The 21247-nt window shown below is 64.8% G+C and overlaps 4 protein-coding genes across 4 annotated transcripts; 1 reads left to right on the top strand and 3 right to left on the bottom strand.

The window, feature by feature from the left end:
- Nucleotides 1–786: 786 nt before the first annotated feature.
- MNEG_1705 (hypothetical protein) lies at nt 787–1791 on the top strand (the record flags this gene model as incomplete). Its single annotated transcript, XM_014049825.1, has 3 exons — nt 787–830; nt 1477–1534; nt 1663–1791. The coding sequence occupies 3 exons, from the start codon at nt 787–789 to the stop codon at nt 1789–1791; spliced, it is 231 nt and encodes a 76-aa protein (XP_013905279.1).
- A 458-nt stretch (nt 1792–2249) lies between these two features.
- MNEG_1704 (hypothetical protein) lies at nt 2250–2837 on the bottom strand (the record flags this gene model as incomplete). The annotated part of the gene is made up of 1 exon (XM_014049824.1): nt 2250–2837. One exon carries the CDS (start codon nt 2835–2837, stop codon nt 2250–2252), a length of 588 nt encoding a protein of 195 aa, XP_013905278.1.
- Nucleotides 2838–4884: 2047 nt separating this feature from the next.
- Nucleotides 4885–5901, bottom strand: MNEG_1703 (hypothetical protein; the record flags this gene model as incomplete). Its single annotated transcript, XM_014049823.1, has 1 exon — nt 4885–5901. One exon carries the CDS (start codon nt 5899–5901, stop codon nt 4885–4887), a length of 1017 nt encoding a protein of 338 aa, XP_013905277.1.
- A 2163-nt stretch (nt 5902–8064) lies between these two features.
- On the bottom strand, nt 8065–20444 carry MNEG_1702 (hypothetical protein; the record flags this gene model as incomplete). Its single annotated transcript, XM_014049822.1, has 26 exons — nt 8065–8235; nt 8476–8548; nt 8731–8885; nt 9080–9188; nt 9424–9857; nt 10023–11141; nt 11323–11980; nt 12392–12549; nt 12730–13094; nt 13257–13791; nt 13954–14631; nt 14944–15244; nt 15548–15642; nt 15929–15998; nt 16275–16407; nt 16807–16885; nt 17110–17230; nt 17380–17450; nt 17824–17946; nt 18168–18357; nt 18543–18651; nt 18923–19043; nt 19240–19330; nt 19570–19670; nt 19958–20110; nt 20433–20444. 26 exons carry the CDS (start codon nt 20442–20444, stop codon nt 8065–8067), a joined length of 6225 nt encoding a protein of 2074 aa, XP_013905276.1.
- Nucleotides 20445–21247: the final 803 nt, after the last annotated feature.

The following is a 21247-nucleotide window of genomic DNA, read 5'->3' as shown; positions in this document are numbered from 1 at the left end:
CACCCGCAGGCAAAAATCTGCAGTGCAGAGATACGGCACAGGGGCTGCACAGTCATGTCAGCTCAGTGCTGTTGTTGGGGGGCGACTCAGCTCATCTGGCCATCGCCGAGGAACAAAGGTCTGCTTGGGTGCCCCAAGCCGCAAAGCGCGCGTGGGCGGCCCAACAACCGACAGCGATGGTACATGAATGCTGCGGCGCTGGCAAGCGAGCGCCTATCGTGTCTGCTGCAGAGCGCCATGTCGAGTTGTAGACGGGGTGGATCGCACCCCGTTTGGGGTGCTGCAGCCCACCTTGGGGTTTGACTCGTTCTTGACCGTCTCTGCATCAAACAGCTCCAGAGGGTCAACCCTTGGGGGAATGGCAGCAGTTGAGCATGAAGGTGTATCAAAGCATCATGGACGCCGTGGTTCAGGCCGCCACAACATGGCTCTTGCCGACATGGATCTTGAAAGCGCAGGCAAAGGCACCAACAAGGGCGAACCATGGTGCCGCCGCCAACCAGCGCCTGCCACCCTTCCAGAATAAGGCGACGTGCTGCTGTGTTCGCCAGCCCCCCTTTCATCCATTCTTACCTGTCCCAGCTGTTGTATTTCGGCGGGAAATCGAGGGACAGCAGGTGGCCACAGACTGACGTCATCCTGAACGACGCCCGAGCTCCGCGGAACGCGCCGTCCCACTCGTGGACGTCGACGGAGCCACGGCGGGCGCATGCGGTGCCCTGGCTAAGAAACCCCGCGATCGAAGCCGCGAGGGAGGGCTTCTCAGCCACCATCAGGACACAAACCATGGTGGCAGCGGGCCCCCCTGGGAAGCCAGGCGGCGTTCGAAGGTGCCAGCCAATGTGGCGGGGCGCCGTGCGGGTTGCGACGAGCTGTTGTCGCAGCTGTGAGATTCACGCACGGACGTGCACGACAGGAACTCTATTGATAGGCTGTTGGGAGTCACTGCACCACCGTGCCCGAGTCACTGTGGATCTGACAAGTCGATCTACAAACACCTAAGTTTGATGAAAGCAACATACTCGGAAAGGTCCAGCTGACATGCGCAGAGGCCCACACATTTTCTCTGACACGAACAGAGCTTCACCCCCGGGTGCTTTCCACAAGGCGTATTGCTGCCGTGCGCACGACCCATCTCACGACGCAAAGCACGGGCCCAGATCCCCTCCAACTCCCCGGGCCACTCACGCAGCTGAACGCTGCTTCGGGCGAGGTCGCCTTCCCTCGTCACCCGCCTTCACCCAAAAGCGCCGCCATGGGCGCATGCCTCAGCTGCTGTGGGGGAGCCCGGCCAAAGTACGAGGAGTACAGGCGCGTAGCCGCCCTGACACCCTTGCTGCTTTGCCATACCAGCCGCGCATTGCTGGGCAGCAGCAAGTGACCCGCGCTGATGCCACCGATGCCAAATGTGCTGAAGCGCAATGATCAGACCCCCCCCTCTCCGGGGGCAAACTGGCGACCCCCCGCCCCTCACAGGGACGACCCCCTACAAGCGGAGCGGGACCGCGAGGCGCGGGAGCGGGCGGCGGCCCAGGTGCGGTGGCGCGGATGCGGCAGCACCTGTCTTGCGCGTCCCCTCTCCCGCTGCGGTGCCAGTGCGGCCTGGTGGGGTGACGGATGCCCCACTGTCCGGAACCTGAACCACGGACTGCTGCTGCGCAGGCGGAGGCGCGGCAGGCCCAGTTTGAGCGGAGCGCGGTCGGCCGCGCCGCCATCAAGTCGGTCAAGGAGGCGAAAAAGGTGGAGCAGCGGCCATCTGGCGGCGCCACTGCACAGGACTGGATGAGCTGAGGCAGGACGCAGGCCCTGCGGTGCCCCTCCCCCTGCACTCGCATGCCCATTCACGAGCGCCACTGTCTGCAACACACCTGCCCACGCGGCTGCTGCTGCTGCTGCCGCCTGTCTCGTGTCGCAGCACACCTTCACAATTTGGCACACCCGCATGCGTACTCCTGATCAGAACCACAACGTCTTTGCTACTGATACAGTACTGTAACTTGTTATGACCTTGATCCAAAAGGCATCAATAAAATCCTTTTCACCACAATTGGGCAACATCGGCGTGGCTGCAGAGGGCAGGCGCAGCGCGATAATGCAATAAGCAAAAAGAAGCAGGAAGCACGGCGAGGACAGCAACACGGCAGCTCCACTCTGCACTCCTATCGAGCCAGCAGGGCTGAGCACTCTCGTCATCATATCATCAAGTTCTCAGGGCAGCGACCTATCATCCTGCAGTGCAAGTGGGCATGTCACTCGTCAATCAAGCCCACCACGCGCTCCACCACCCGTAAGAAAGCGGCCCTCGACAGCAGGCCGCCCGCAGATGCACCATCCAAGCATAGCCCCTCGCCACCCGCCTCCAGATCGCGCGCGTACGAGATCATGTCGCAGATCAGATCGTCGTCCGCGTCGACGTCCAGGTCCTCGCAAGCGCGCGCCAGCTGCGCCTTGGACACCGTCGCGCCGCTGGCGCCGCGCTGCAGGCGCAGGAACAGCTCGCCCGCGTCCGCACGGCTGAGGGGCCGCGCCTCTGCTCCACGGCCGCGGCCGCGGCCACGGCCACGGCCCCGCTGCTTGCTGCCGCGGCCGCGGCCATTGGCTTTCCCGCCACCATCCGCGGCCTCGGCGCCGCCGCCGTTGTCCCCCTGCCATGCTTTGCCCAGCTGCTCGTCAAGGCGTCCTGCCCCTTGGGGAAGGCCGGCCTCTGCTGTACCTGAGCTGCCGCGCCGCTCGTCAGGTGCAGCCTGTTGCTGTTCTCGCTGCTGCTGGCCGGGCTTGCCGGCAGCGGCACCACCAGGACCAAGCCGCCGCCCGTCCGACTCGCCGCCGCTTTGCATCGTCAAATCGATCGGCGCGTCGGCCCTGGCAAGGGCGTCAGCGCCCGTTCCCTGCGCGTCGCCTCCATCTGCGCCGCTGCGACGGGCTTCTTCTCCTGCTTCGCCGCCGTCACCTGCCTCCTGCAATGACATCTGAAGGGCGAGCTGCAGCTCCCAGTCCTCGTCCTCCTCACCCCCACCGCCGCCGCGGCTGCCGGCGGCATCGAAGCCGCCGCCAAACCCGCCGCCACTGGGGCCGAGCGCGGTGACAGCAGCTGCCGCGAGGGCCCCCTCCTCGTCAGCCGCCGCCAGCAGCGCAGCACCACTGCGCCGCCGAGCCGGCGTGCCGCGCTTGCCCCCGGCCCCACCACGGCCGGCGCCGAGACCCCGAGCCCCCTTAGCGCTGCGGCTGCCTTCCGCCTTGCCGCCTCGCCCGCCGCTGCTGCCGCTGCCTTGCCGCTGCCGGCCCCGTGTGAGTTCTGCCCGCTTCCCCCTGGCGCGCCCGCCCTCGTCCTCCTCCTCCTCCTCATCCTCATCCTGCTCGTCCTCCTCTTCCTCTTCCTCATCCTGCTGGTCGGATTCTGACCCGGAAGATGGGCAGTAATCCTCCTCCTCGCGACGCCGCCGAGCAGGAGTGCTGCCCCCGCCCCTGTCGTCTCCCGCGCCGCGCTGCCGCTTGCTGGGCGTCGCGGTCAAAGGCGCCGTCGCGCCGCGCCGTTTGTTGTTTGCCGCGCCCGCGCCTTGGCTGAATCCCTGTTCTTCGTCCTCATCCTCACTGTCGCTGCCACTGCCGCTGCTGCTGTCGCTGCGGCTGCTGTCGGCACCCCCTGCGAGAAGGCATGCAAACCAGACGTTCAGAGTCCGGCCAGTCCAAGTGCTCGGGCCTTGCCACACACGGGAAGCGAGGCAGCTGAGGAGGCGTTGCAGGTACTGCACGACGTGTACGTGCAGCAGCGGTGGCACGTGTGAAGAGTGGTGTCTGGGCTGCGCACCTGTGCCGAGGGCAGCCGCTTGCTTCAAGCGCGCCGACGCAGCGGCAGCAGCTGCGCGGCTCGATCGCCGGCGCTTGGCCGAGGGATCGGGCCTGTACCTGGCTTCCTTGGCCTCTTTGGCCGCCTGCTGCTCTTGACGTTGCTCATTTACGATTGCTGCAGTGAGTTCGGGCAGCTGGAGCGCTTCCAGCCGCGCTCTATTTTCCCTGATTCTTTGCAACCGCTGCTTTTCAAGCTCCGTCAGTGCCTCCTCCTCCATTGAACGCGCTGCAGGTGGTGATCTGCAAGTGAGTATTCGGACTGCGCTACGCGTTCGTTGAATCGTATTTAGCATGTGTTTGTGTGCGGTTGATTCGCGCTTAGTGTATGGAGTCACAAGGCACCGGGTGTCAATTTGACAGCAGCATGCTGCCCGTGCTGCGCCCCAAGCGCATGAGCGACAAACACATACTCATCCCTTTACAGGCAGGCCCGCGGACAACGGCACATCACAACAGCCGCGATAGGGCCTGTTATCACACAACATATCCAATCATTTGCGAATGGCCATAGCAAACGCACGCTGTGGCTCTGGCGTGCCTGTGTGTCTTGTGGCGCCAACGAAGCCATGGAGGCGTTGTGGCAACATGCGCGTCACTGTTGCCTGTTCTCTGAAGTGCATCCACTCATACGTGTTTTCATGCATGCACATCGTGTGTCTGGCTTTGTACGTTGCAGTGTACAGCGCCAAAATTGTTGTGTTGAGCTGCTGTGACGCGAGTCCGCTGGGTTTTTCCAGATAGAGTCAACTGGCGAGCCTTCACTGCTGCTTTCCCGCATTGACAGCTTCACGGTTGCCTTGCAAATGCTTGGTCAATGTGCTCTTTGGAGCACTTGTGCGTGATGTAGGGGCAACGTCCGTCATGTGCTTTTGCCGGGAGGCCAAGCATTTCAGCTGACTTGCTTGTCGAGGTTGCTGCTGGCTTGCACCACAACTGCTGTGATCTGAGCTGTAGCGGCAGTAAATAAGGTCTGGTTACCTAAACACATGAACCTGACTTCACGACTTGATTGAATGGTCACAGCAAAGCGCCCGCTCACTCCTGCCCCGCCTTTGCCTGCTGCTTCTTCAGCTGCGCCGCCTTGCACTCTTCGCGGTGCCCCGCCTTCCAGCCTGCCTTGGCGCACTCCTTGCCGCAGTAGCGCGCGGCGTCGCAGCCCGAGCACCGCTGCAGCTTCACACCGTCCTCGCCCGCGGCCTTCCCGCACGTGGCGCAGGCCCTGCGCGGCTGCGACGCCCTGCGCTGGCCCACTGGCGCTGCCGCCTCTGGTGCCGGCGCTCCCGCTGACACTGACCCGTCAGCGCCCAGCTGTTGGTCCTGCTCCTCCAGGGCGTCCTGCGCCTCACGGCCCTCTGGCTGGCTCCCTGATGCCGCCGGCGCCGGTGCCGCCGCCGCTGCGGCCGCCGCCACTGCTCCACCAACTCCTGAAATTGGCCGCTGCTGCGCGTTTTGCAGCCTGTCGTCCCCAGTCCTCTCGTCGCGAACCAGCCCAAACACGTCTAGCTGGGCCCCCACCAGCATGGCATGCGCGTCGCGCGCGCTGGCCGCGATGCGGCCGTCTGGGTGCCGCTCCAGCATGCGCAGCGCGTCGCGCGCCTTGGCATCGAAGGTCGGATGCACCAATGCCAAGGCCTGCTCGTCCAGCTTGGACCAGGAAGTCGTCCCAATACTGCTGTTGACGACGCCATCTTGACCTTCCGCGCCGCCCTGGTCGCGCCATGCACAGGCGGCCAGCTGCTCCAGCAGCTCCAGCCCTTGTCCCGCGGCGCCATAGCGCGGTGGCGCGCACACAGCAGCGGCCGCCGCCACTGTCAGCGCGCCCGGATGCGCGGCCAGATCAGGCAGGCACGCGGGGCTGCAAGCAAGGGCGGCTTGCAGGAAGTGGCTCCTTGCCGCCTCGGGGCCAGGGCCGCGACCCCCAAAGGATGTTGCCTCGGAAATTAGCGAGTGCCACGCCGGGCGCGCCAGCTGCTGGCGCTCGGCGGGGCCGTGCGCCGCGTCCTCCGCGCAGTAAAGCAGCAGCAGCGCCGCCTCTGCGGCGGCGCACCGCATGGTGGCTGTGGCAGAGTCCGACGCCAGCACGCGCTGCAGCAGCGGCCAAACGCCCAGCCGCACAAAGGTGTCACGTAGAGGCTGGTGGTGGCGGCTGAGAAACGCCCTCCAAACGACTTCGCAGGCGACGCGTGCTATGGGCAGCGCCGCCCCCTTGAGCCCGTCGCGCAGCATGGTGCACACGAGCGCTGGCGCCGCAGGGATCTGGTGCATGCAGCGCATGAAGACGCAGGGGCTGTCCAGTGCGAACGCCAGTTGTTGAGCTGCATACGGTATGAGACGCTGTGCATGGCTGGGGCTTGAGAACATTGATTCTGGGCAGCCTGTGCACGCGAGCCTGCCGCTATTCCTGTAGGCCGCCGCGCAGCCTGCCGCCAGCTGCAACATGTACTTGACGGCAACGCCGCCCCCCGCGTTGCAGCACACCTCTGCAGCAAGCGGTCTGTCGTGTCCAAACAAAATGCCGAGAGTCCTCAGGGCGGCGTCAGGGGGCGGGGGCCCAAGGAAGGGTGAGCCGCGCAGCAGGCCGGCCGCGATGCACTCCACAGCGTCAGGGCTGGCGAGGATCACCTTGCATGTGCTGCCGTGGCGCTCGACCGCGCACGCCGCCAGCAGGCGCAGGCTGTCCGCGACAAAGACGTCGTCAGCAGATCCTGGCGCGGCCGATGCACGCGCGCATGGGCGGCCCGGGGCCCAGGCCGCCAGAAGGGTCGCGAGGTCAACCGCCGAGGCGTCGATCAGCGCGGCGAGCCCGGCAGGCACGCAGGGGCCACGTGTCGTCAAGGCACAGCACACGAGCCCGGCTACTAGTATGGCTATTGAACCCAGCGAAATAGAGGGCCAATCGTCGGTGCACGCGGGGACTGCGGAGCGGAGGAGTGCAGTGATGAGGCCGGGAGCGGCATCAAGGGCTGCCTGGACGCGGCCCTTGGACGTTCCATGCAAGACTCCACCGGTCTGGCTGGTGCCAAGGGGATTGAGCGGCACATCCGCAAAGCAGAGGTTCATCAACATTGCCAGGTCCACGAGCCGGTCCTTCTCCCGGGTTGAGCTCGTGGTATGCACGTGAACAAACGCAGACGCCGCTGCCTGCGCGACCGCTGCCACCTGCAGCCCAGACAACGCCGCTGCGGCATCCCGACGTCCCGTCAAGTGCGGAGAGCAAGCATGCATCAACCTCGCAGCGGCCCCCGCGTTAGGGCCGTCGGCCACGAGCAGCGCCAGGCGGCGCATGGTGTGGGGCCGCACGGACTGCCAGAACGTGGCTGTAACAGCTGAGAGGCGGCCCTCAAAGTGCATCACTTCCCGGTCCAGCATACTGGCGGCTGCACTTCCGTCCGAAAGCAGGCGGATCAGGCGCTCGAAGCGCAGGGGCTCCATGCTGATGGTGCTGATGTGCGGCAGCGCGCGATCCCGCTGCGGTGTGTGTCTGCACTGCTTGCCCTGTTGATCACTACGGCTGATTGATCAAGCCCAGCGCTAGGTGTGCACACAGGTCACCGTGCGAGGAGAGCAGCGCGTCCGACTTTGAATTGAGCGCGATTTTGTTGATCTGGAAGTCGTGAACGAAGCACTGATGTATGAGCTCGGATCTGCTCAATGTGTGTTGCGAAGGGGGGAATACTGCTGGTATAAATTGTCTACGTGAAGGTCGAGAAATTGACTCTTCAATCGGCGTACGGTAGTGAGTAAATTCACACAGCCACCTCGTTGCCCACAACCCACAATGCGGTATCTTTCTCAGGAACTCTGGCAGACCTACGTGCGCGGCGGGCGGCAGCGGCAGCAGCGACGGCGGCAGCGGCGGCAGAAGGACGGGCAACCTTCGCCACTCCGTGCTCAAAAGGCGCAGAATGGACATGAAGCAGCAGACGTGATGCTTTGATTCAGCCTTGAGCAATACCGTGCACCCAAAATGGCATCACAATTGCAAAGCATGCCCTTTGAGCGCACGCACTCGCATGGGACAAAATGCCAGTGCAATCCTTCCATAGGTCAACCATGCATCTCGCCCTGGTCGGTCAATCGCCCGCGTTACAGAAGTCATACATAAGTGATTTCTCCACGTCGGATGAAAAATTGCCACCCAAGCATCAAGCAATCCCTCCTATCAATCGACAGACTGGCAAGGCTATGTAGGTAGAATCATGCTTTGCTCGCTGATCACACAAACTGCTTCAGAAGCGCAGCGAGCTGCGGCAGCTTCCCCGCGCGCTTGCGCCGCCGCTGGATGCGCGAGCGTGCGTCGGCCAGCAGCGCGTCGCCCTCAGCCTGCAGCGCGGCGATCCGCCGCTTCGCGCCAGCGCGGCGCTTTGTGAGGGCTGCCTCCAGCTCCTGCGGGTTGGTTGAAAGGGCAAAGTGGGAGGGAAATGTGCTTGATAGGTCCTTGGGAGGTGCATGGCAAGCGGGAGTCAGGTGATCTGGGGGTGTCATCCGGGTGAGTGACGCGGCAGCTGCAGAATGTGTGCTCCACCCCTTGGTGCTGCCGCCTGGCAAGTCGAGCCACGACCATCTACATCTCAACGAGTTCCCTTCAGTCCCGAACCTCAACAAGCACATGCAACATCATCCCACCTGTTTGATAGTCTCCACCTCGGAGTAATGGTCATTGTAGTCATCCCACATGGCGCGCAGCTCGGCCTCAAACCTGTTGCGTGAAAGCAGTGTTCTCACAAACATACTGCACAAACCACACCAGTTCACACCGGGCCCAGAAGGAGTGGGGGGAGCTTGCAAGGCAACGCAAACGCCAGAGTCAGCAGGCTGTGCAGCTTCCGCCTGCACCTGCCAATGCAGAGCAAACCCGTGCCCCCCCCCCCGAACAAACACCTGTCCCTGAGCGCGGCCATGGCCGTGGCGCGCTCCTCCAGGGCGGCCGCCGCCCGCGCCAGCCTCCCCGACGCCGCTGCCGCCAGCTGCTTCTCCTCCGCGCGCAGCGCAGCGCCCAGCTCCGACGCCTTGGCGGCCATGGCGGCCTGCACCTCCTGGGGGGATTCAATGGTGAGACGTGCGTCACTTGGCGACATCAAGGGCTCTTTGCACCAGGCCCCTGTGTGGCGGTGTGACAGCTGCCAAGGGCTGCCAAGGGCTGCCAGGGTTCAGGCCCAGGCAGGTTTGCTCGTCCATGCGCCCCAACCTGTTGCAACACTATCAATGGCTGCACCGCCTGCGCAGTCACCTGGACAACAGCCGCCTCCTGGCGCCTAGCGGCGGCTTTCTTGGCACCAGCGGCGCGTGCCAGCATCTGCTGCAGCGCCACCACCTCCCCGCCATCCTCGTCCGCATCGCTGTGGTGGGCGGCGCAGATCGGAGAAAGAGAGGGAGGCAGGTGCAATCAAGAATGAGACCTGCGACCTGATGCAGGGCCAGCAGTGCGGCTGGCTTGGTCCCAACGGTATTTTTGAGCTGTCGGGTTGCACTCCTCATGCCCGCCTGAAAAGGGCCCTCGCCTTCCCTATGTGCGGGTGGCCCTCTCCCCCAACAGGGTGCCTGTTGCAAATCAAATCCCCAGAGAGCGCTCACCTGTCGCCGCCCCCCAGGGCACTGCCCAGCAGCTGCCCCAGCATGGACAGCGCCTGCTGGCTGTCTCCGCCCTCCTCGTCCTCGTCCTCGCTCATGTCCCCAACCACCCCGTACGCTCCGGCGCCGCCACAGCCCTGAGGCACTGCACGACGCCCCTCCTCCTCCTCCTCGGCGCCAAAACCAAGGGTGAGCCCAAGCGGCCCCAGGCCGCCGCGAGTGCGCCCGCGCCCCTGGCCGCGCGCAGCCGCGCCCCGGCCACTGGCCCCGCGCCCGCCGCCGGCCTTGGCGGCGGCGCCGGCGCCACGGGGGACGCCGGCCGCGGCGCGCGCTGACATCGGCAGCACGGGCAGCAGGCGGGCGCCGGCGTGGGCCTTGGGGCCGGCGGCGGCGGTGAACGCGAGCTTCTTGGTTATGGTGGCGTCGCCAGTCGCGACCTGATTGTGGGCGATATTGCCATGCAGTTGTGAATCTGAGGGGCTTGAAAGTGCATGAGGCAAGAAGTTGAGGGCAGGAGGTCCATGTGCGGCACATACAGGGATCTCCTGGGCTTCTGCCTTCAAGATTGACGAGCAGACCTCCCCCACATCGCAGGCACCCACCAACGGCGTTGCCTCCGGCCTCATCCCTGGCAGCTGCGGCAGCCCGGCAGACCGCTGCGGTGGCCGGCCGCCGCGCAGCAGCGCCGCAAGCTCGTCGCCGCCTTCTGTGCCGGCGCTGCTGCCCGGCGAAGGCGGCCCGCCCGCCCCCTCGGAGTCTGGCGAACCGGCCAGCGCCGCGGCGTCGTCCGCCGCCATCAGCCTCTGGCGCTTGCGAGCCGCGCCATCCGCCTGTGCCCCTTCCCCCTCGAATGCGTGGCCCTGCTGGTCCGCAAGCGCGGGCAGCGCGCCCGGGGCGGGCCTCGAGCCAGGCACCGCGGGCCGCGGCGGTAGGCCGCTGAGGTGCCTCTTGCTGGCGCCGGCGCCGGCAGCGGCAGCCGCTTTTGCAAGCTCTGTCTGCGTGTCCTCTATCTCGTCCACCTCGCCCTCCGCCGCCCAGGCCCCGCCAGCATACGTGGGCTGCCGCAGCGCAAACCGCGGCGCGGCCGCCGCCGGCCCCGCGGCAGCCGCGGGCGCGGGCGCCGCGCCGCGGCGGGTGCTAGGAGCGAGGACGGCGGCGTCGTCGGCTGTCGGGGTGGCGTCCGTCACGCGCCGCCCGCCGGCTGTCTTGGGGGCGGACAGGCGCCCGAGCTTCAGGACTGGCTGCTCCGCCGCAGCGGCGGCGGCGGCGGCGGCAGCGGCACCTGGGCCTGTGTCCAGGCTGGCCAGGGACTTGATGGGCGGGTGCAGCTGGGGCAGCGGGTGGGGCGGGCTGCCGGCGCCCTTGGCGCCAGTGAGGTTGGCCGGGAGCGGTGAAAGGCCGTGCTTGGCCAGCGGGGGCACGTCCCGCCCGTCGGGCCGCCCGAGCTCCTGCTGCTCCTCCTCAGTTGCCGCCGCCGTGACGCCGGCACCATCATCGTAAGCGCCGCCCTCCTCCAGCCCGAACCCGGCGTCCTGCGCGGCCGCCTGCTCCTCTTCTGCAGCCGTGGAATCGCCGGGCACCCCCACTTGCGCGCGCGCCGCGGCTCCGTCACTGCGACCCCCCGCGGAGGGCGGCAAGTTTTCCAGGTCTTGGCTGTTGCTGCGCAACTCCAGAGAGAGCTGCTGCTGCTGGTGCTGCTGGCGGTGGAGGGCTTCCAGGGCCTATGGAATGGGCGTTGATACGGGATTGGGGGGGGGCCTGCGTTGTGGGGGGGCCCGGGACACACAAGCGCTCGAGGCACTTGTGTCGCCACAACGCGATGCCGCATTTATCAGGCACATGAATTTTGTCAGCGAGTCATACATGCGAGTCCCAACCTGCGCTCTAGAAACACTGTCCTACCTTGGTCTTGGAAGCGCGAGCCGCCCTGCCGGAAGTGACGCCGGCCGCAGCTGCTGCCGCCGCCCCAGTCTCCTGCTCGGGCTGCTCCTCCTCCGCCGCGCCCGTCGCCGCCGCCGCTGCCTTCTTGCAACCGCCCTTGGCGGCGGCCTTGCCGCCAGCGCCCCTGGGGGCCTTTGGCGGCTTGGCTGCCCCCTTGGACCCCCTGCCCTTGGCCGCCGCACCCTCTTCGTGCTTGTCCTCCTCCATCGCCGCCGTTTTCTTGCTAGCGGGGGGCTGCCTGCCCTTGGCACCCCTGCCCTTTGCTGCGGCGCCCCTTGGCCTAAAATCTTCGTCGGCCTCTTCCCTGGCGCTCTCCTCCTCCTCACTGCTCGGTTCCTCAACCTCTGCCTGGCGCGCGCGGCCGCGCTGCTGCCACGGCTTGCGCGCCTTGCCACCCTCGCCCTCCTCGTCTGAGCCTCCCATGTCGAATTCATACGGCGATGCTGGCCGCGCCCGCTCCTGCTTGCTCACTTGCTTCTGCTGCTGCTTGCTGCACGCCGCAACTGCCTCCGCCGGCTTCGCTGCGTGGCGGGGCTTTGGTGCCTTGGGCGCGGCGGCGGCAGGGGCGCCGCCATCGCCGTTGGGCAGGTCCCACTCGGGCGCGGACTCGTCGGGGGGCCTGCCAGCGAGGATGGGTGACGGTGTATGGGCGGAGCATGGGAGGTCTTGCGCCGGTTGGTGTTTAGATGCATGGGTTTGGAAGCACTTTGTGCGCCACACATCGGAAGCCTGTAAGTTCCTAGGTTGTGGCGGGTTCAGTGAAGCCAGTATTGCGTGTAAAGGATGGTCACCGCCGCCACACCCACACTGTGTCAGCAATGGCTAATGCGTATGGTCAAAGCCTGATTCAGCCCTGGTCGCAATACGGAGGTTCAACACAGCGGGGGTGAAACCATCCCAGGGCTCCCACTGGAAACCCTTTTGCCTGGTCGATGTCATGTCTCAACACCTGTCGTCACTGAGTGGGACCCAGCAATCAAATATGCACGTGCTACAACATCAACAGACGACATGCCGTGCGGGCCCCCACCTCTGCGCCAGCTGCAGGAACGGCGACCCGGCCTCCTGCGGCTCTGAGCCCACGGCCGCCAGAGCGCCGGGGCGCTTCGCCGCACCGCCGGCAGGCTGGGAGGCACTGGGGTGGACAGCAAAGCTGAAACTGCCGCCTGCCGCCGCGGCGCTGCTGGCCTGAGCAAGAGATGCAAGGGGCGGGTGTTCACGTCAGACGCTTGGCGCTCACTTGCTTTCTGTATGAGTATGCTAAGCCAAGCCCAGAGGGCAGTGCAGGGGGCGAGGTATGCTCAGAGGGTCAACCTTGTTGAGCTGTCAGGTTTGGATATGCCACCAGACAGACCACAGCAGGCGCACCTTGGCTGCCTTATAGCCCCTGGCCGCCCTGGCCTCAGCGCCGCCAGCCCCCTCCATCGCCACACGGGCGGCCGCGGCCGCCTCGGCTGCAGCGCCGGGCGGCGCGAACGCCTTGCCCGGGGTTGGCGTAGGCGACGCCTGCATCTTGGCGAGGCGACCGCCCGCGCCGAGCCGGCTGCCGCGGCCAAACGTTGCGGCTGGCGACGCGCCGGCGCCGGCGGGGGCCGCGCGGCGCGGGGTGCGCGCCGCAGCGGCAGCAGGGACGGGCGCGGGTGCGGGCTGGGGCTGGGGCTGGCCGGCCTCTCTTTGGTCGTCGTCGTCGCTGAGGGCGCTGAGCTCGCCACAGGGCTGTGCGGGCGGCGGCCCTGCCAAGTGGGTCGCATTTGCGTTGGACAGGATGCGAAATGAGAGGATGAGCATGAGCCAGGTTGCAGGGACGCACCCATCAAGTTCCAGATGGCAGTCACACATGCACGGCGGAACCAAGCGAGACGCCAAGTAATGTATGCCTGCGTGGCGAGCCGCACCTTCTGCCATCCAAGCCGGCATTGCCCGCGCCGGCTGAACCCAGTCCTCTTGCTCCGCCCGCTGCTCCTGCTGCTGCTTCTTGCCGCCCCCCTTGCCTCGGCCCGCCGCCGCCGCCGCCGTCCCCTTGACTGCCTCCGCCGCAGCTGGCCGCAGGTTGCCGCCAAACGCCAGGCCAGCGCCGTCCACCTCCGCCTCCTCTCCAGCCCCCGCCGCCCGCGCCTGCTTCGCCCCGGCCGCCGCCGCCGCCGCCGGCGTGCCTGCCTGGCGGCGCTTGCCGCGACCATGCGGCGTCTCCTCCTTGCCCGCGGGCGCCGGCGCGGCCTGGTCGCGGCCGCGCACGGCGGCGGCGTCCTCCTCCGCCGGCTGCGTCGCCTTGCGCTTGCGGACACCGCCAGCAGCAGCGATGGCGGCAGGCTGCGCCTTCTGGCGCGCTGCGTCTGGCGGCGTCACCTCGATTTGGTCCTGCGTGCCCTCCTCAGCCGCCTTGGCTGCCGCCCCCTTGGCGCCGCGGCGCGTCGCACGGGCCGGAGGCGGCTGGAGGGCGCGTTGTGGGGTGCGCACGGCTCTCAACACAAGCGGAGTCTGAGGGTGAGGCGAATTTCAGCACAAGCGGGTCCGTACATCCAGGAGAGCGGAGCAGGCGGACGTTTGGGCGGCACTTTGTGTTGTTTCCTGACCCGAGCCCGGCCTCCCCACCTGAGGCGCCGTGGCCTTCTTGCGCCCTGCCCTGCCAGCCGCCGCGTCCGCGGCGCCGACCGCTCCCCTGGCCTTACCCTTTGTCTTGGCCGTGGCACCACCTTTGGCAGCTTTGCCTTTGCCATTGGCTCGTGCCTGTGGCGCTGCGGCTGCCTGCCCTTGCACGCCCTCCAGGTGCTGCGCCGCATGACCCCCCTGCTTCTGCTGCCCCTCCGCCCCCTCGAGCCCGCCTCGCCCGTGCGCCCCCGCCGGCGCCGGCGCCGTTGCCGCCTGCGCCGGCGCCCCGGCCCCCGTCACCTCCTCCTCCCACCCCGCTTCCTCACACGCCCCCAGCTGCGGCCCCGAGAGGGCGGGCCGCGCCAGCGGCGTGTGCGCGCGCAGGCTGGCCACCGGGTGCCCGTTGACCAGCTGCTCCAGGTCGTTGTCCGCCAACAAATAGTCCTCGTCAGCGAGGCCGGGCGCCGCCTGGCCGGGCGCCAGGGCCGCCTGCAGCGGCATGGCGCCGTCGTAGGGCGACGCGGCCGCCAGGTCGGGTGCCGCGGCGCCACCAGCGGCGGGAGCCGCTGGCGCGGCGGGCGCCCGCATGCCCTCGTCGGCGTCTTTTGGATGGTCCGCAGCGCCAGCGGTGGGGTGGCCGGTGGTGGCGTCTGGGAGGGAGGGCGCTAGGTAGTTGGGGACCTGCGCGCACCACAGGCAGATGATGGAGTGAGTGGGTTGGCGGCAGATGGGCGGGCGGGTGGCGACGAGTGAGTGGGTCGACCAGCTTGGTAAATACGTGGATGAATGGGTAGTTTGGCAACGCGCCGCGGGCTGCGATGGGTGCAAGTTGGGTGCAGCTCAGTGTTCAAGCCCAATCAACAGTGCAAGTGGAGCATAGCAGTATCTGTTTGCGATGTGTCCTGGCGGCTCAAATTCCCTTCGCATGCATTTCTAGTCGCCAGGGCGCTCCCTGATATTCAAAGTTCCATAATAATCCAATTCTTTGCTCACCACCTGCTCTGCCGGCGTCACCATGGTGCCTAGCGGCGAACGACCGTGCCAAGCCCCAGCCTGCACCATCACGCCCAGACCGCCGCCGTCCCCGGCAGCAGCAGCCATCTGAGCGGCGCCGCCGCCGCCGTTGGCGGCCGGGCCGCCACCGGTTCGAGTGCCGTCTGCGCGGTCTAGGGGCAGATCCGGGCTGAACTCTGATCTCTGGAGGTTTAGAGGGCCCTTGCTGGCAGCCGCGGCAGCGGCCTGGGCGCAAGTAGGCTTCAGGGGCAGCTGGCCCCGGCTGGCGCCCATGGTGGCGCTGTTGCGGTGCCAACAGGAGGGTGTGCATGTGTGTAAGGGGGATGAGGTGAGAAAATGACGGAAAGGAGTGACAGGCCTGCATGGCGCAACGCTCGTCGACTCAAAAACTCCAACCTTGGTACACTCAAAAGGGAGACGCTTGCTCCCAATGCGATACACTGCGATCACCAGTGCGCACCGCACGTTGAAACCCTCTGGCGCAGCGACAACAGCAGGCGACACGAAGCCCGCACATTTGCCACGACCATGCCATCGACCCGAAACCACCCCGGCCCCAATCCCCCGAGCCTCTCAGCCTCACATGGACGTCTTCATCCAGGACCTCGTGCTGCCATTGGTGCCCTGAGTCACTGTGGCCGCCCCATGCACACTGGGCAGGAGCATCGCCACGCCTGCCTGTGGTCACATGCGCGCGTGGTAGGGGCGGGGGGGCAAGGGGTTGTGCATGGTGATTGTGACCCTGGTGAGTGAGGACAAAGAATGTTGTCCCAGTCAACGGTGAGGGGCATACTAAGGCCGTGAGTGCCTCGACGGCGCAGCGTCACATGAACCATCCCGTGCTTGCATGTGCCAGCGGGCATCACTCGAGCAAGCAAATGAGATGGTCGAATGGCCCTGGCCCCAGTGCAGCCGAGTGCCTTACATCCTCTTGCCCATGCAGCCTGCTGACGAAGGGCCCCACCTCTTGCAGCTCTGCTTTGAATTTGTTGGCGGCCTTCCAGCCCAGCACCAGGCGTACGCGGTAGCTTTCCCTGGAAGGGGTGATTGAGGGTGTTGGGTGCAGGGCGGAGTGTTCAGGCTTGGGTGGGCAGTCGCAGTGATATTTTGGGCTTGGGTTGGTGGCTGCAGCACTTTGTCGTTGCAGCAACATTAAGCTTGAGTTTGCAGTTGCAGCATACTACATTGGGTCCAGTGGATGCCAGGTGCAATGAGTACAGGGAGTGTTGCGACAACATTTTGTGCTCCTAAATGTAATTAAAAGCAAGGCAGTTGCTCTGGAGCTTCACTGTCACACAAATCACGGGCACCTGGGGTAAATCGTGTCATCGTCCGCCTGCGCCGCCAGCAGCGCTGGCGCCTCCCTCAGTCGCAGGTCAAATGTCAGGGGGCCGTGGTCGTTGCCAGGGGTTGGCGCCAGCTGGCGCAGCGACTCAATATTACCTGATGCACGGTGTAAGCAATGGGGCGTAGGATCAGGGAGGCGTTGGTTTTGATGTTTGTGCCAGGGGTGACTGCGATGGCTCGAATATGCAAGGCGGCAAGAAGCACGAAGAGGCGCCAACTATGAGCAACACGCAAGACAACACGCCTCTCATGGCAGAGCCTGGTTGACTCTGTCCGCTTGCACCTTGACCCACGCCTATCAGCCACCCCCGCCCCAAGAACTGCAGTCCAGGCCCAAGCCCTGCAGCTTGACAGCATCATGAGAGCCCCCTTCTAGTACAAAAACCAATTTGTATACTGTAGTGTTGCGAAATCAACCGCCACCGCAGCCCAACACACAGGCAAGCCTCTGAACGCCTGCGCCCCCCACCCCACCAATTATCAACCACAGCCTACCATAATTGATGTCACAGTAGTCAAATGGCGCATCGTCTCCACCCTCCCCGCCGTTGCCGCCGCCCTGGCCGTCCTCGATCTGCCAGGCATTAGGGGTGGGGGGAGGTGAGAAGGCAGCAAAGAAGATTAATCTTCTGTGTAGTTATTTGACAACCTCCAAAAAGCTGTGGTGTGGCGCCTACCACTGCTATTTCATATCCGCAGGCCAGGTCCTGGGATCTGCAAAGCCCAAACAGTAGCCAAGGTACATGGTGTGCGGAGACGCTGCTATGCAGCAGCCCGCTCTCAGCAGCCCGCTCTCACCCTGCGTGCCGCGAAAGTCATGTGGCCGCGGCCCAGGTGCAGCAGCCTGCCCTCAGGCCCCGCCTCTGGTGCAAGGAAGGGCATGGCCAGCTCAATGGAGTCGGCCTCAAGAGAGACCACCCTGTGATGGAAGAAGAGCGTGAGGGTGACAGCACAGGCGGCCCCAATAGTGCATGGGGTTGTTATGGTGGGCATAATTGCTTTGCCTGGGATGTGCCTGGGAAATCCCTATCAAAAATGTAAGCCGTCCGCGCTAGCCTTGCTCCCCACCCCGTGAGGTCGTGATAGTGCTCATTGTAGCGCCCCAGGAAGCGGTGCAGCTCCGCGCTCAGGTCGATGTCCTGCAGTGGTGAACAGACAGGGTTTGATGATGGGTCCAACGTTTGTGCACGCAGTGGTTGTGACGCAAGGGAGGGCGTCGGCTGGGTTGGGGAACGCGCAGGGAGCATGCTGACGGACTTGCTGCGCTGATCAGTTGCGGCTCATGCCCCTGGGCGGCGAGCGGTACACATGGCGCGCGCGCGCGCACACACACACACACACACACACACACACACACACACGCACACACACACACACACACACACACACACACACACACACACGAACACACACACACACACGCGCGCGCACGCGCGCACGTGCACGCACACACTCCATGGCTGCACGCCCTCGCACCCCACGCAGGCCCCTGATCACCCAGGCGAGCCCCACCTTGGGGTCCTGCTCCAGCACCTCATCAAACGCGGCAGCCAGCTCCGGGTCGCCCAGGAAGCGCGCGTGGAGGTCGGGGCGTCCGTTGCGCGCACAGCGGTAGAGCAGCTCAGCCAGGTCGCGCTGGAAGGGGGAGGGGCGTGTGGCCCATGCCCAGTAGAGTGGGGTGGGTAGTGGATGTTGAAATAGAGCGACAAGAAGCACATGATCAGTACTGCTGAAATGTTGGAGATTGTGCCGCAGACACAGTCTATGAGCTGCGTTGAAGATGAGGAAACGGCGGAACGCGTTTCAATGTGGCCCACGCATACAGCATGTCTAGCGCCTGCAATGCGGCGACGCACCTGCATGGGATAGTCGCCGCAACTCCGCAGCAGCCGGCCCCACAGCCGCTGCGCCATGCCCTCCGGCTGGCCGCCCGGCCCGCCCTCGCGAGCCTCATGGCGCAGCAGGACGCGCTGGTTGGCCTTGGAGGACGTGGCCAGGGTCAGGAGGCAGGACGTGGCGTCCCGGCGCAGCAGGTACGGCGTGGTGCTGCGCAGGAAATGCGGTGGGCGGGAGTTATGGCATGGGGCGTCGCCCATGGGTAACATGGAATGCAGAAGCATCAGGCAGATGAAGGCAGCATGAGCGGTGCAGCGCACAGCAGCATGGCCATCAGGCGTGTATTGAGAACCATATTCGTCCGAGCGGGTTGATTGTACAACAGCCGGTCTCACCTTTCATTGAGCCCCAGCACCAGCATCAGCTGCGGAATCATGATGGGGCCGAGCACCACCCGCCCAGTAGAGCGGCCGCCGGGCTGCTGGGATGCGAGCGCGGCCGGCACTGCGAGGGTTGCGCAGGCCGGACCGAGGTGTCAGGCAAGTGCTCAAGGATTAGGATTAGGATTAGGATTGTTACAGCGTCCCGCGGTCGCCCGCTCCTGGAGCCATCCAGGCTCATGGGATTGTACAGTAAAGCACCAGCGTTGTGTGACTGAGACTCAGGACGATGCATACATCTCTTGAAGTTCCCGAGAAGGGACCACCAGCACACCAGCGCGCTCTGCAGCACAGCAGGATGCAGGGTGTTAGCGCAAATCGACAATCCCGCTTACCCTGGCTTGGCGCACGTCCGTCTTCCCGCGGCGCGAGCTTGAACTCGTAGCAGCTCATGTCATCCACTGCCTGTATCATGGAGCCCAGGGCATTCTCCACACCTGGGCTGTCGGCACCGACCTGTGGAAGGCGGGTCGGGGCAGGCGTGAGGCTGCGCGGCACGCTGACTTTGGATTATTGGCAAATCCCAAATGATGACGGCGCCTTTCCTCAGCAGCCGCAGGCTCAAGATTGGGGGAACCTGGCAATACGAGGTTGCTGGGGAAGAAATTCAGTGGTGCATCGACACTCCAGCCAGATCCACGCCGCATTCCACCTGGTCCGCGACGTCCCACAGCGTCTCCATGCTCTGCTCCAGGACGCTCAAGACTTTGGACTTGTAAAGGATGCGAATGGCCAGGGAGGAGCTGCGGGTTTGGGTTTTGCAGATGTGGCAGTGGGTGGTGCCGGCAACAATGAGCGCGGGGCTGGTAGGTGCGGGGTAAGGTACAGATGCAGCGCAACCTGTGGCTTAGAGACCATGTTATAGGACTCAGCCACACAACAATCACGTGACATCAGGCAGCAGCTTGGCGACCACACACGCATGCGCAGAGGGCGCTGGCCTCCTAGGATCCTTTGGCACCGCAGCAAGTGGTCCGCCCACCTGACGCTCCGCGGCGTGAGCCCAAAGGCAAATCGTATGAAATGCATCTCGTTCTCGGTGGCTTGGTCAACATCAGTCGCGTCTGTGATGGTCTTGCAGGCCTGGGGGGAGTGTATGCGGTGTTATGGTTGGGCATTGTGATGTCCCGCCGTAAGCTACTACTGCATTGTTAGCAGACCACCGCCTGGGGGGCCGTGCATGGATCATGGGTTCATGCTTGGGTTGTTGGCACGCAACATAGAGTTGATGTGCATGGATGGTCCCTATAATGCACTTTCTGGATCTTATTGGGATGCAATGCCACGTTGCAAAGGCGAAGTTTCAAACGCACGTGGCCAGCTGTGCACAAACGGCCAGGTGTGCACGAAGCAGCTCAACAGCAGCGCACATGAATCAGACGGCAGCAGAGGCCTGCAAGCGCCGCATTGTCTGAAAACAGCCGAGGGCCAACGCTCTCATCATAGACGGCCTGCTGCAGCAGTGGCAGCAGCTCCGCGTTGGGGCACTGGGTCAGTGCGGCGCCGCCCTGCCGCAGCAACTCCTAAACCGGTGCGGTGCAACGAGGGGCGCATGGGGCTTCAGCACGCGGGGCAGCACCGATGACAATGCTTGCATGCCACGATATGAGCCATGTGCACAGAGCGGCAACCGCATGCAGTGCTGGGCTGCGGCCAGCATGCGTTTGTCATGCTGTTTGTCATGCTGACTGTTGGCATGGCGGATGGCTGAGCAGAGCCGTGGCTGCGACCGTGCATGCTCTGCGGGCCTCGTAGCGGCACCAACGCGCTTGATAAGGACTGCATGCAAACACCTCCTGGAATGGCACGCTGCTCCGCTCGCATCGTAAACGGGCGGGTTCGCACCAGCAGGTCCATGGCGCGCAGCCTTCGCCGTCCCAGTCACTACAATCTAAAAAAGAGCTCCGTGTGTGCCTGATGCCTTCAAGGCTGCTGAGCGTCCCGTTGGCGATCTGGCTTGGAACCGCGCCGCGCGAATGGCCTGAACCCCGACTGGCTGCTTGCAAATTGATTTGCAGCCCTTAAGTCGGCCAGCAGGCCGGGTCCGAGGGCGAGGAGCCCTTTGTGCCGGCGACTACCCCAAACGTCAAACGCCGTCGTCACAAGTATACAAGGGGCGCCTACAATATCATCAGAACATATCAGAACATATATCGAAAGTAACACACCACATCCGAATCACTGAACGTTGGAGCAGCACATCAAGGGCTGTTGTTGTGCGGGTTCCGCACCCCTGCAGTGCCCACTCCAAGGTCAGCCGTCGTCGGTGGATTGTGTCCATGCTGCAGACAAGCGGTGCATTGCAAACTGATGTGCATCGCCGTGAAAGGATCATGCTTGAAGCCTTGCCTTATGCATGGGTTGCTTGCCCCCGAACTCTAGAGCACTCCATGGTTTTTGAAAGCAGTTGATACCTGACAGCTGCCCCCACTTGTCGTAATATTGAGGGTGCGAGTCAGCATGACCAGAGCATGGATGACACATTCAAGCAAGAACACTACAGTACCTGCACAGAATGGTGTGCAGCTGCCTGCACCGCTGTGCAACTACGCTCCCTCACATACCAGATGCTTCAAGACGACGCACCGTGTAAGATTACAGCCACGGTGCAGCTGCTGTTATGTTGAATTCAAACCGCATCAACGCATTGTCCAACGATT

Source organism: Monoraphidium neglectum (genome assembly GCF_000611645.1).
Source record: "Monoraphidium neglectum strain SAG 48.87 unplaced genomic scaffold scaffold00176, whole genome shotgun sequence".
NCBI classification, from domain to species: Eukaryota; Viridiplantae; Chlorophyta; class Chlorophyceae; order Sphaeropleales; family Selenastraceae; genus Monoraphidium; species Monoraphidium neglectum.
This window is presented reverse-complemented; position numbering and strand designations above follow the sequence as displayed.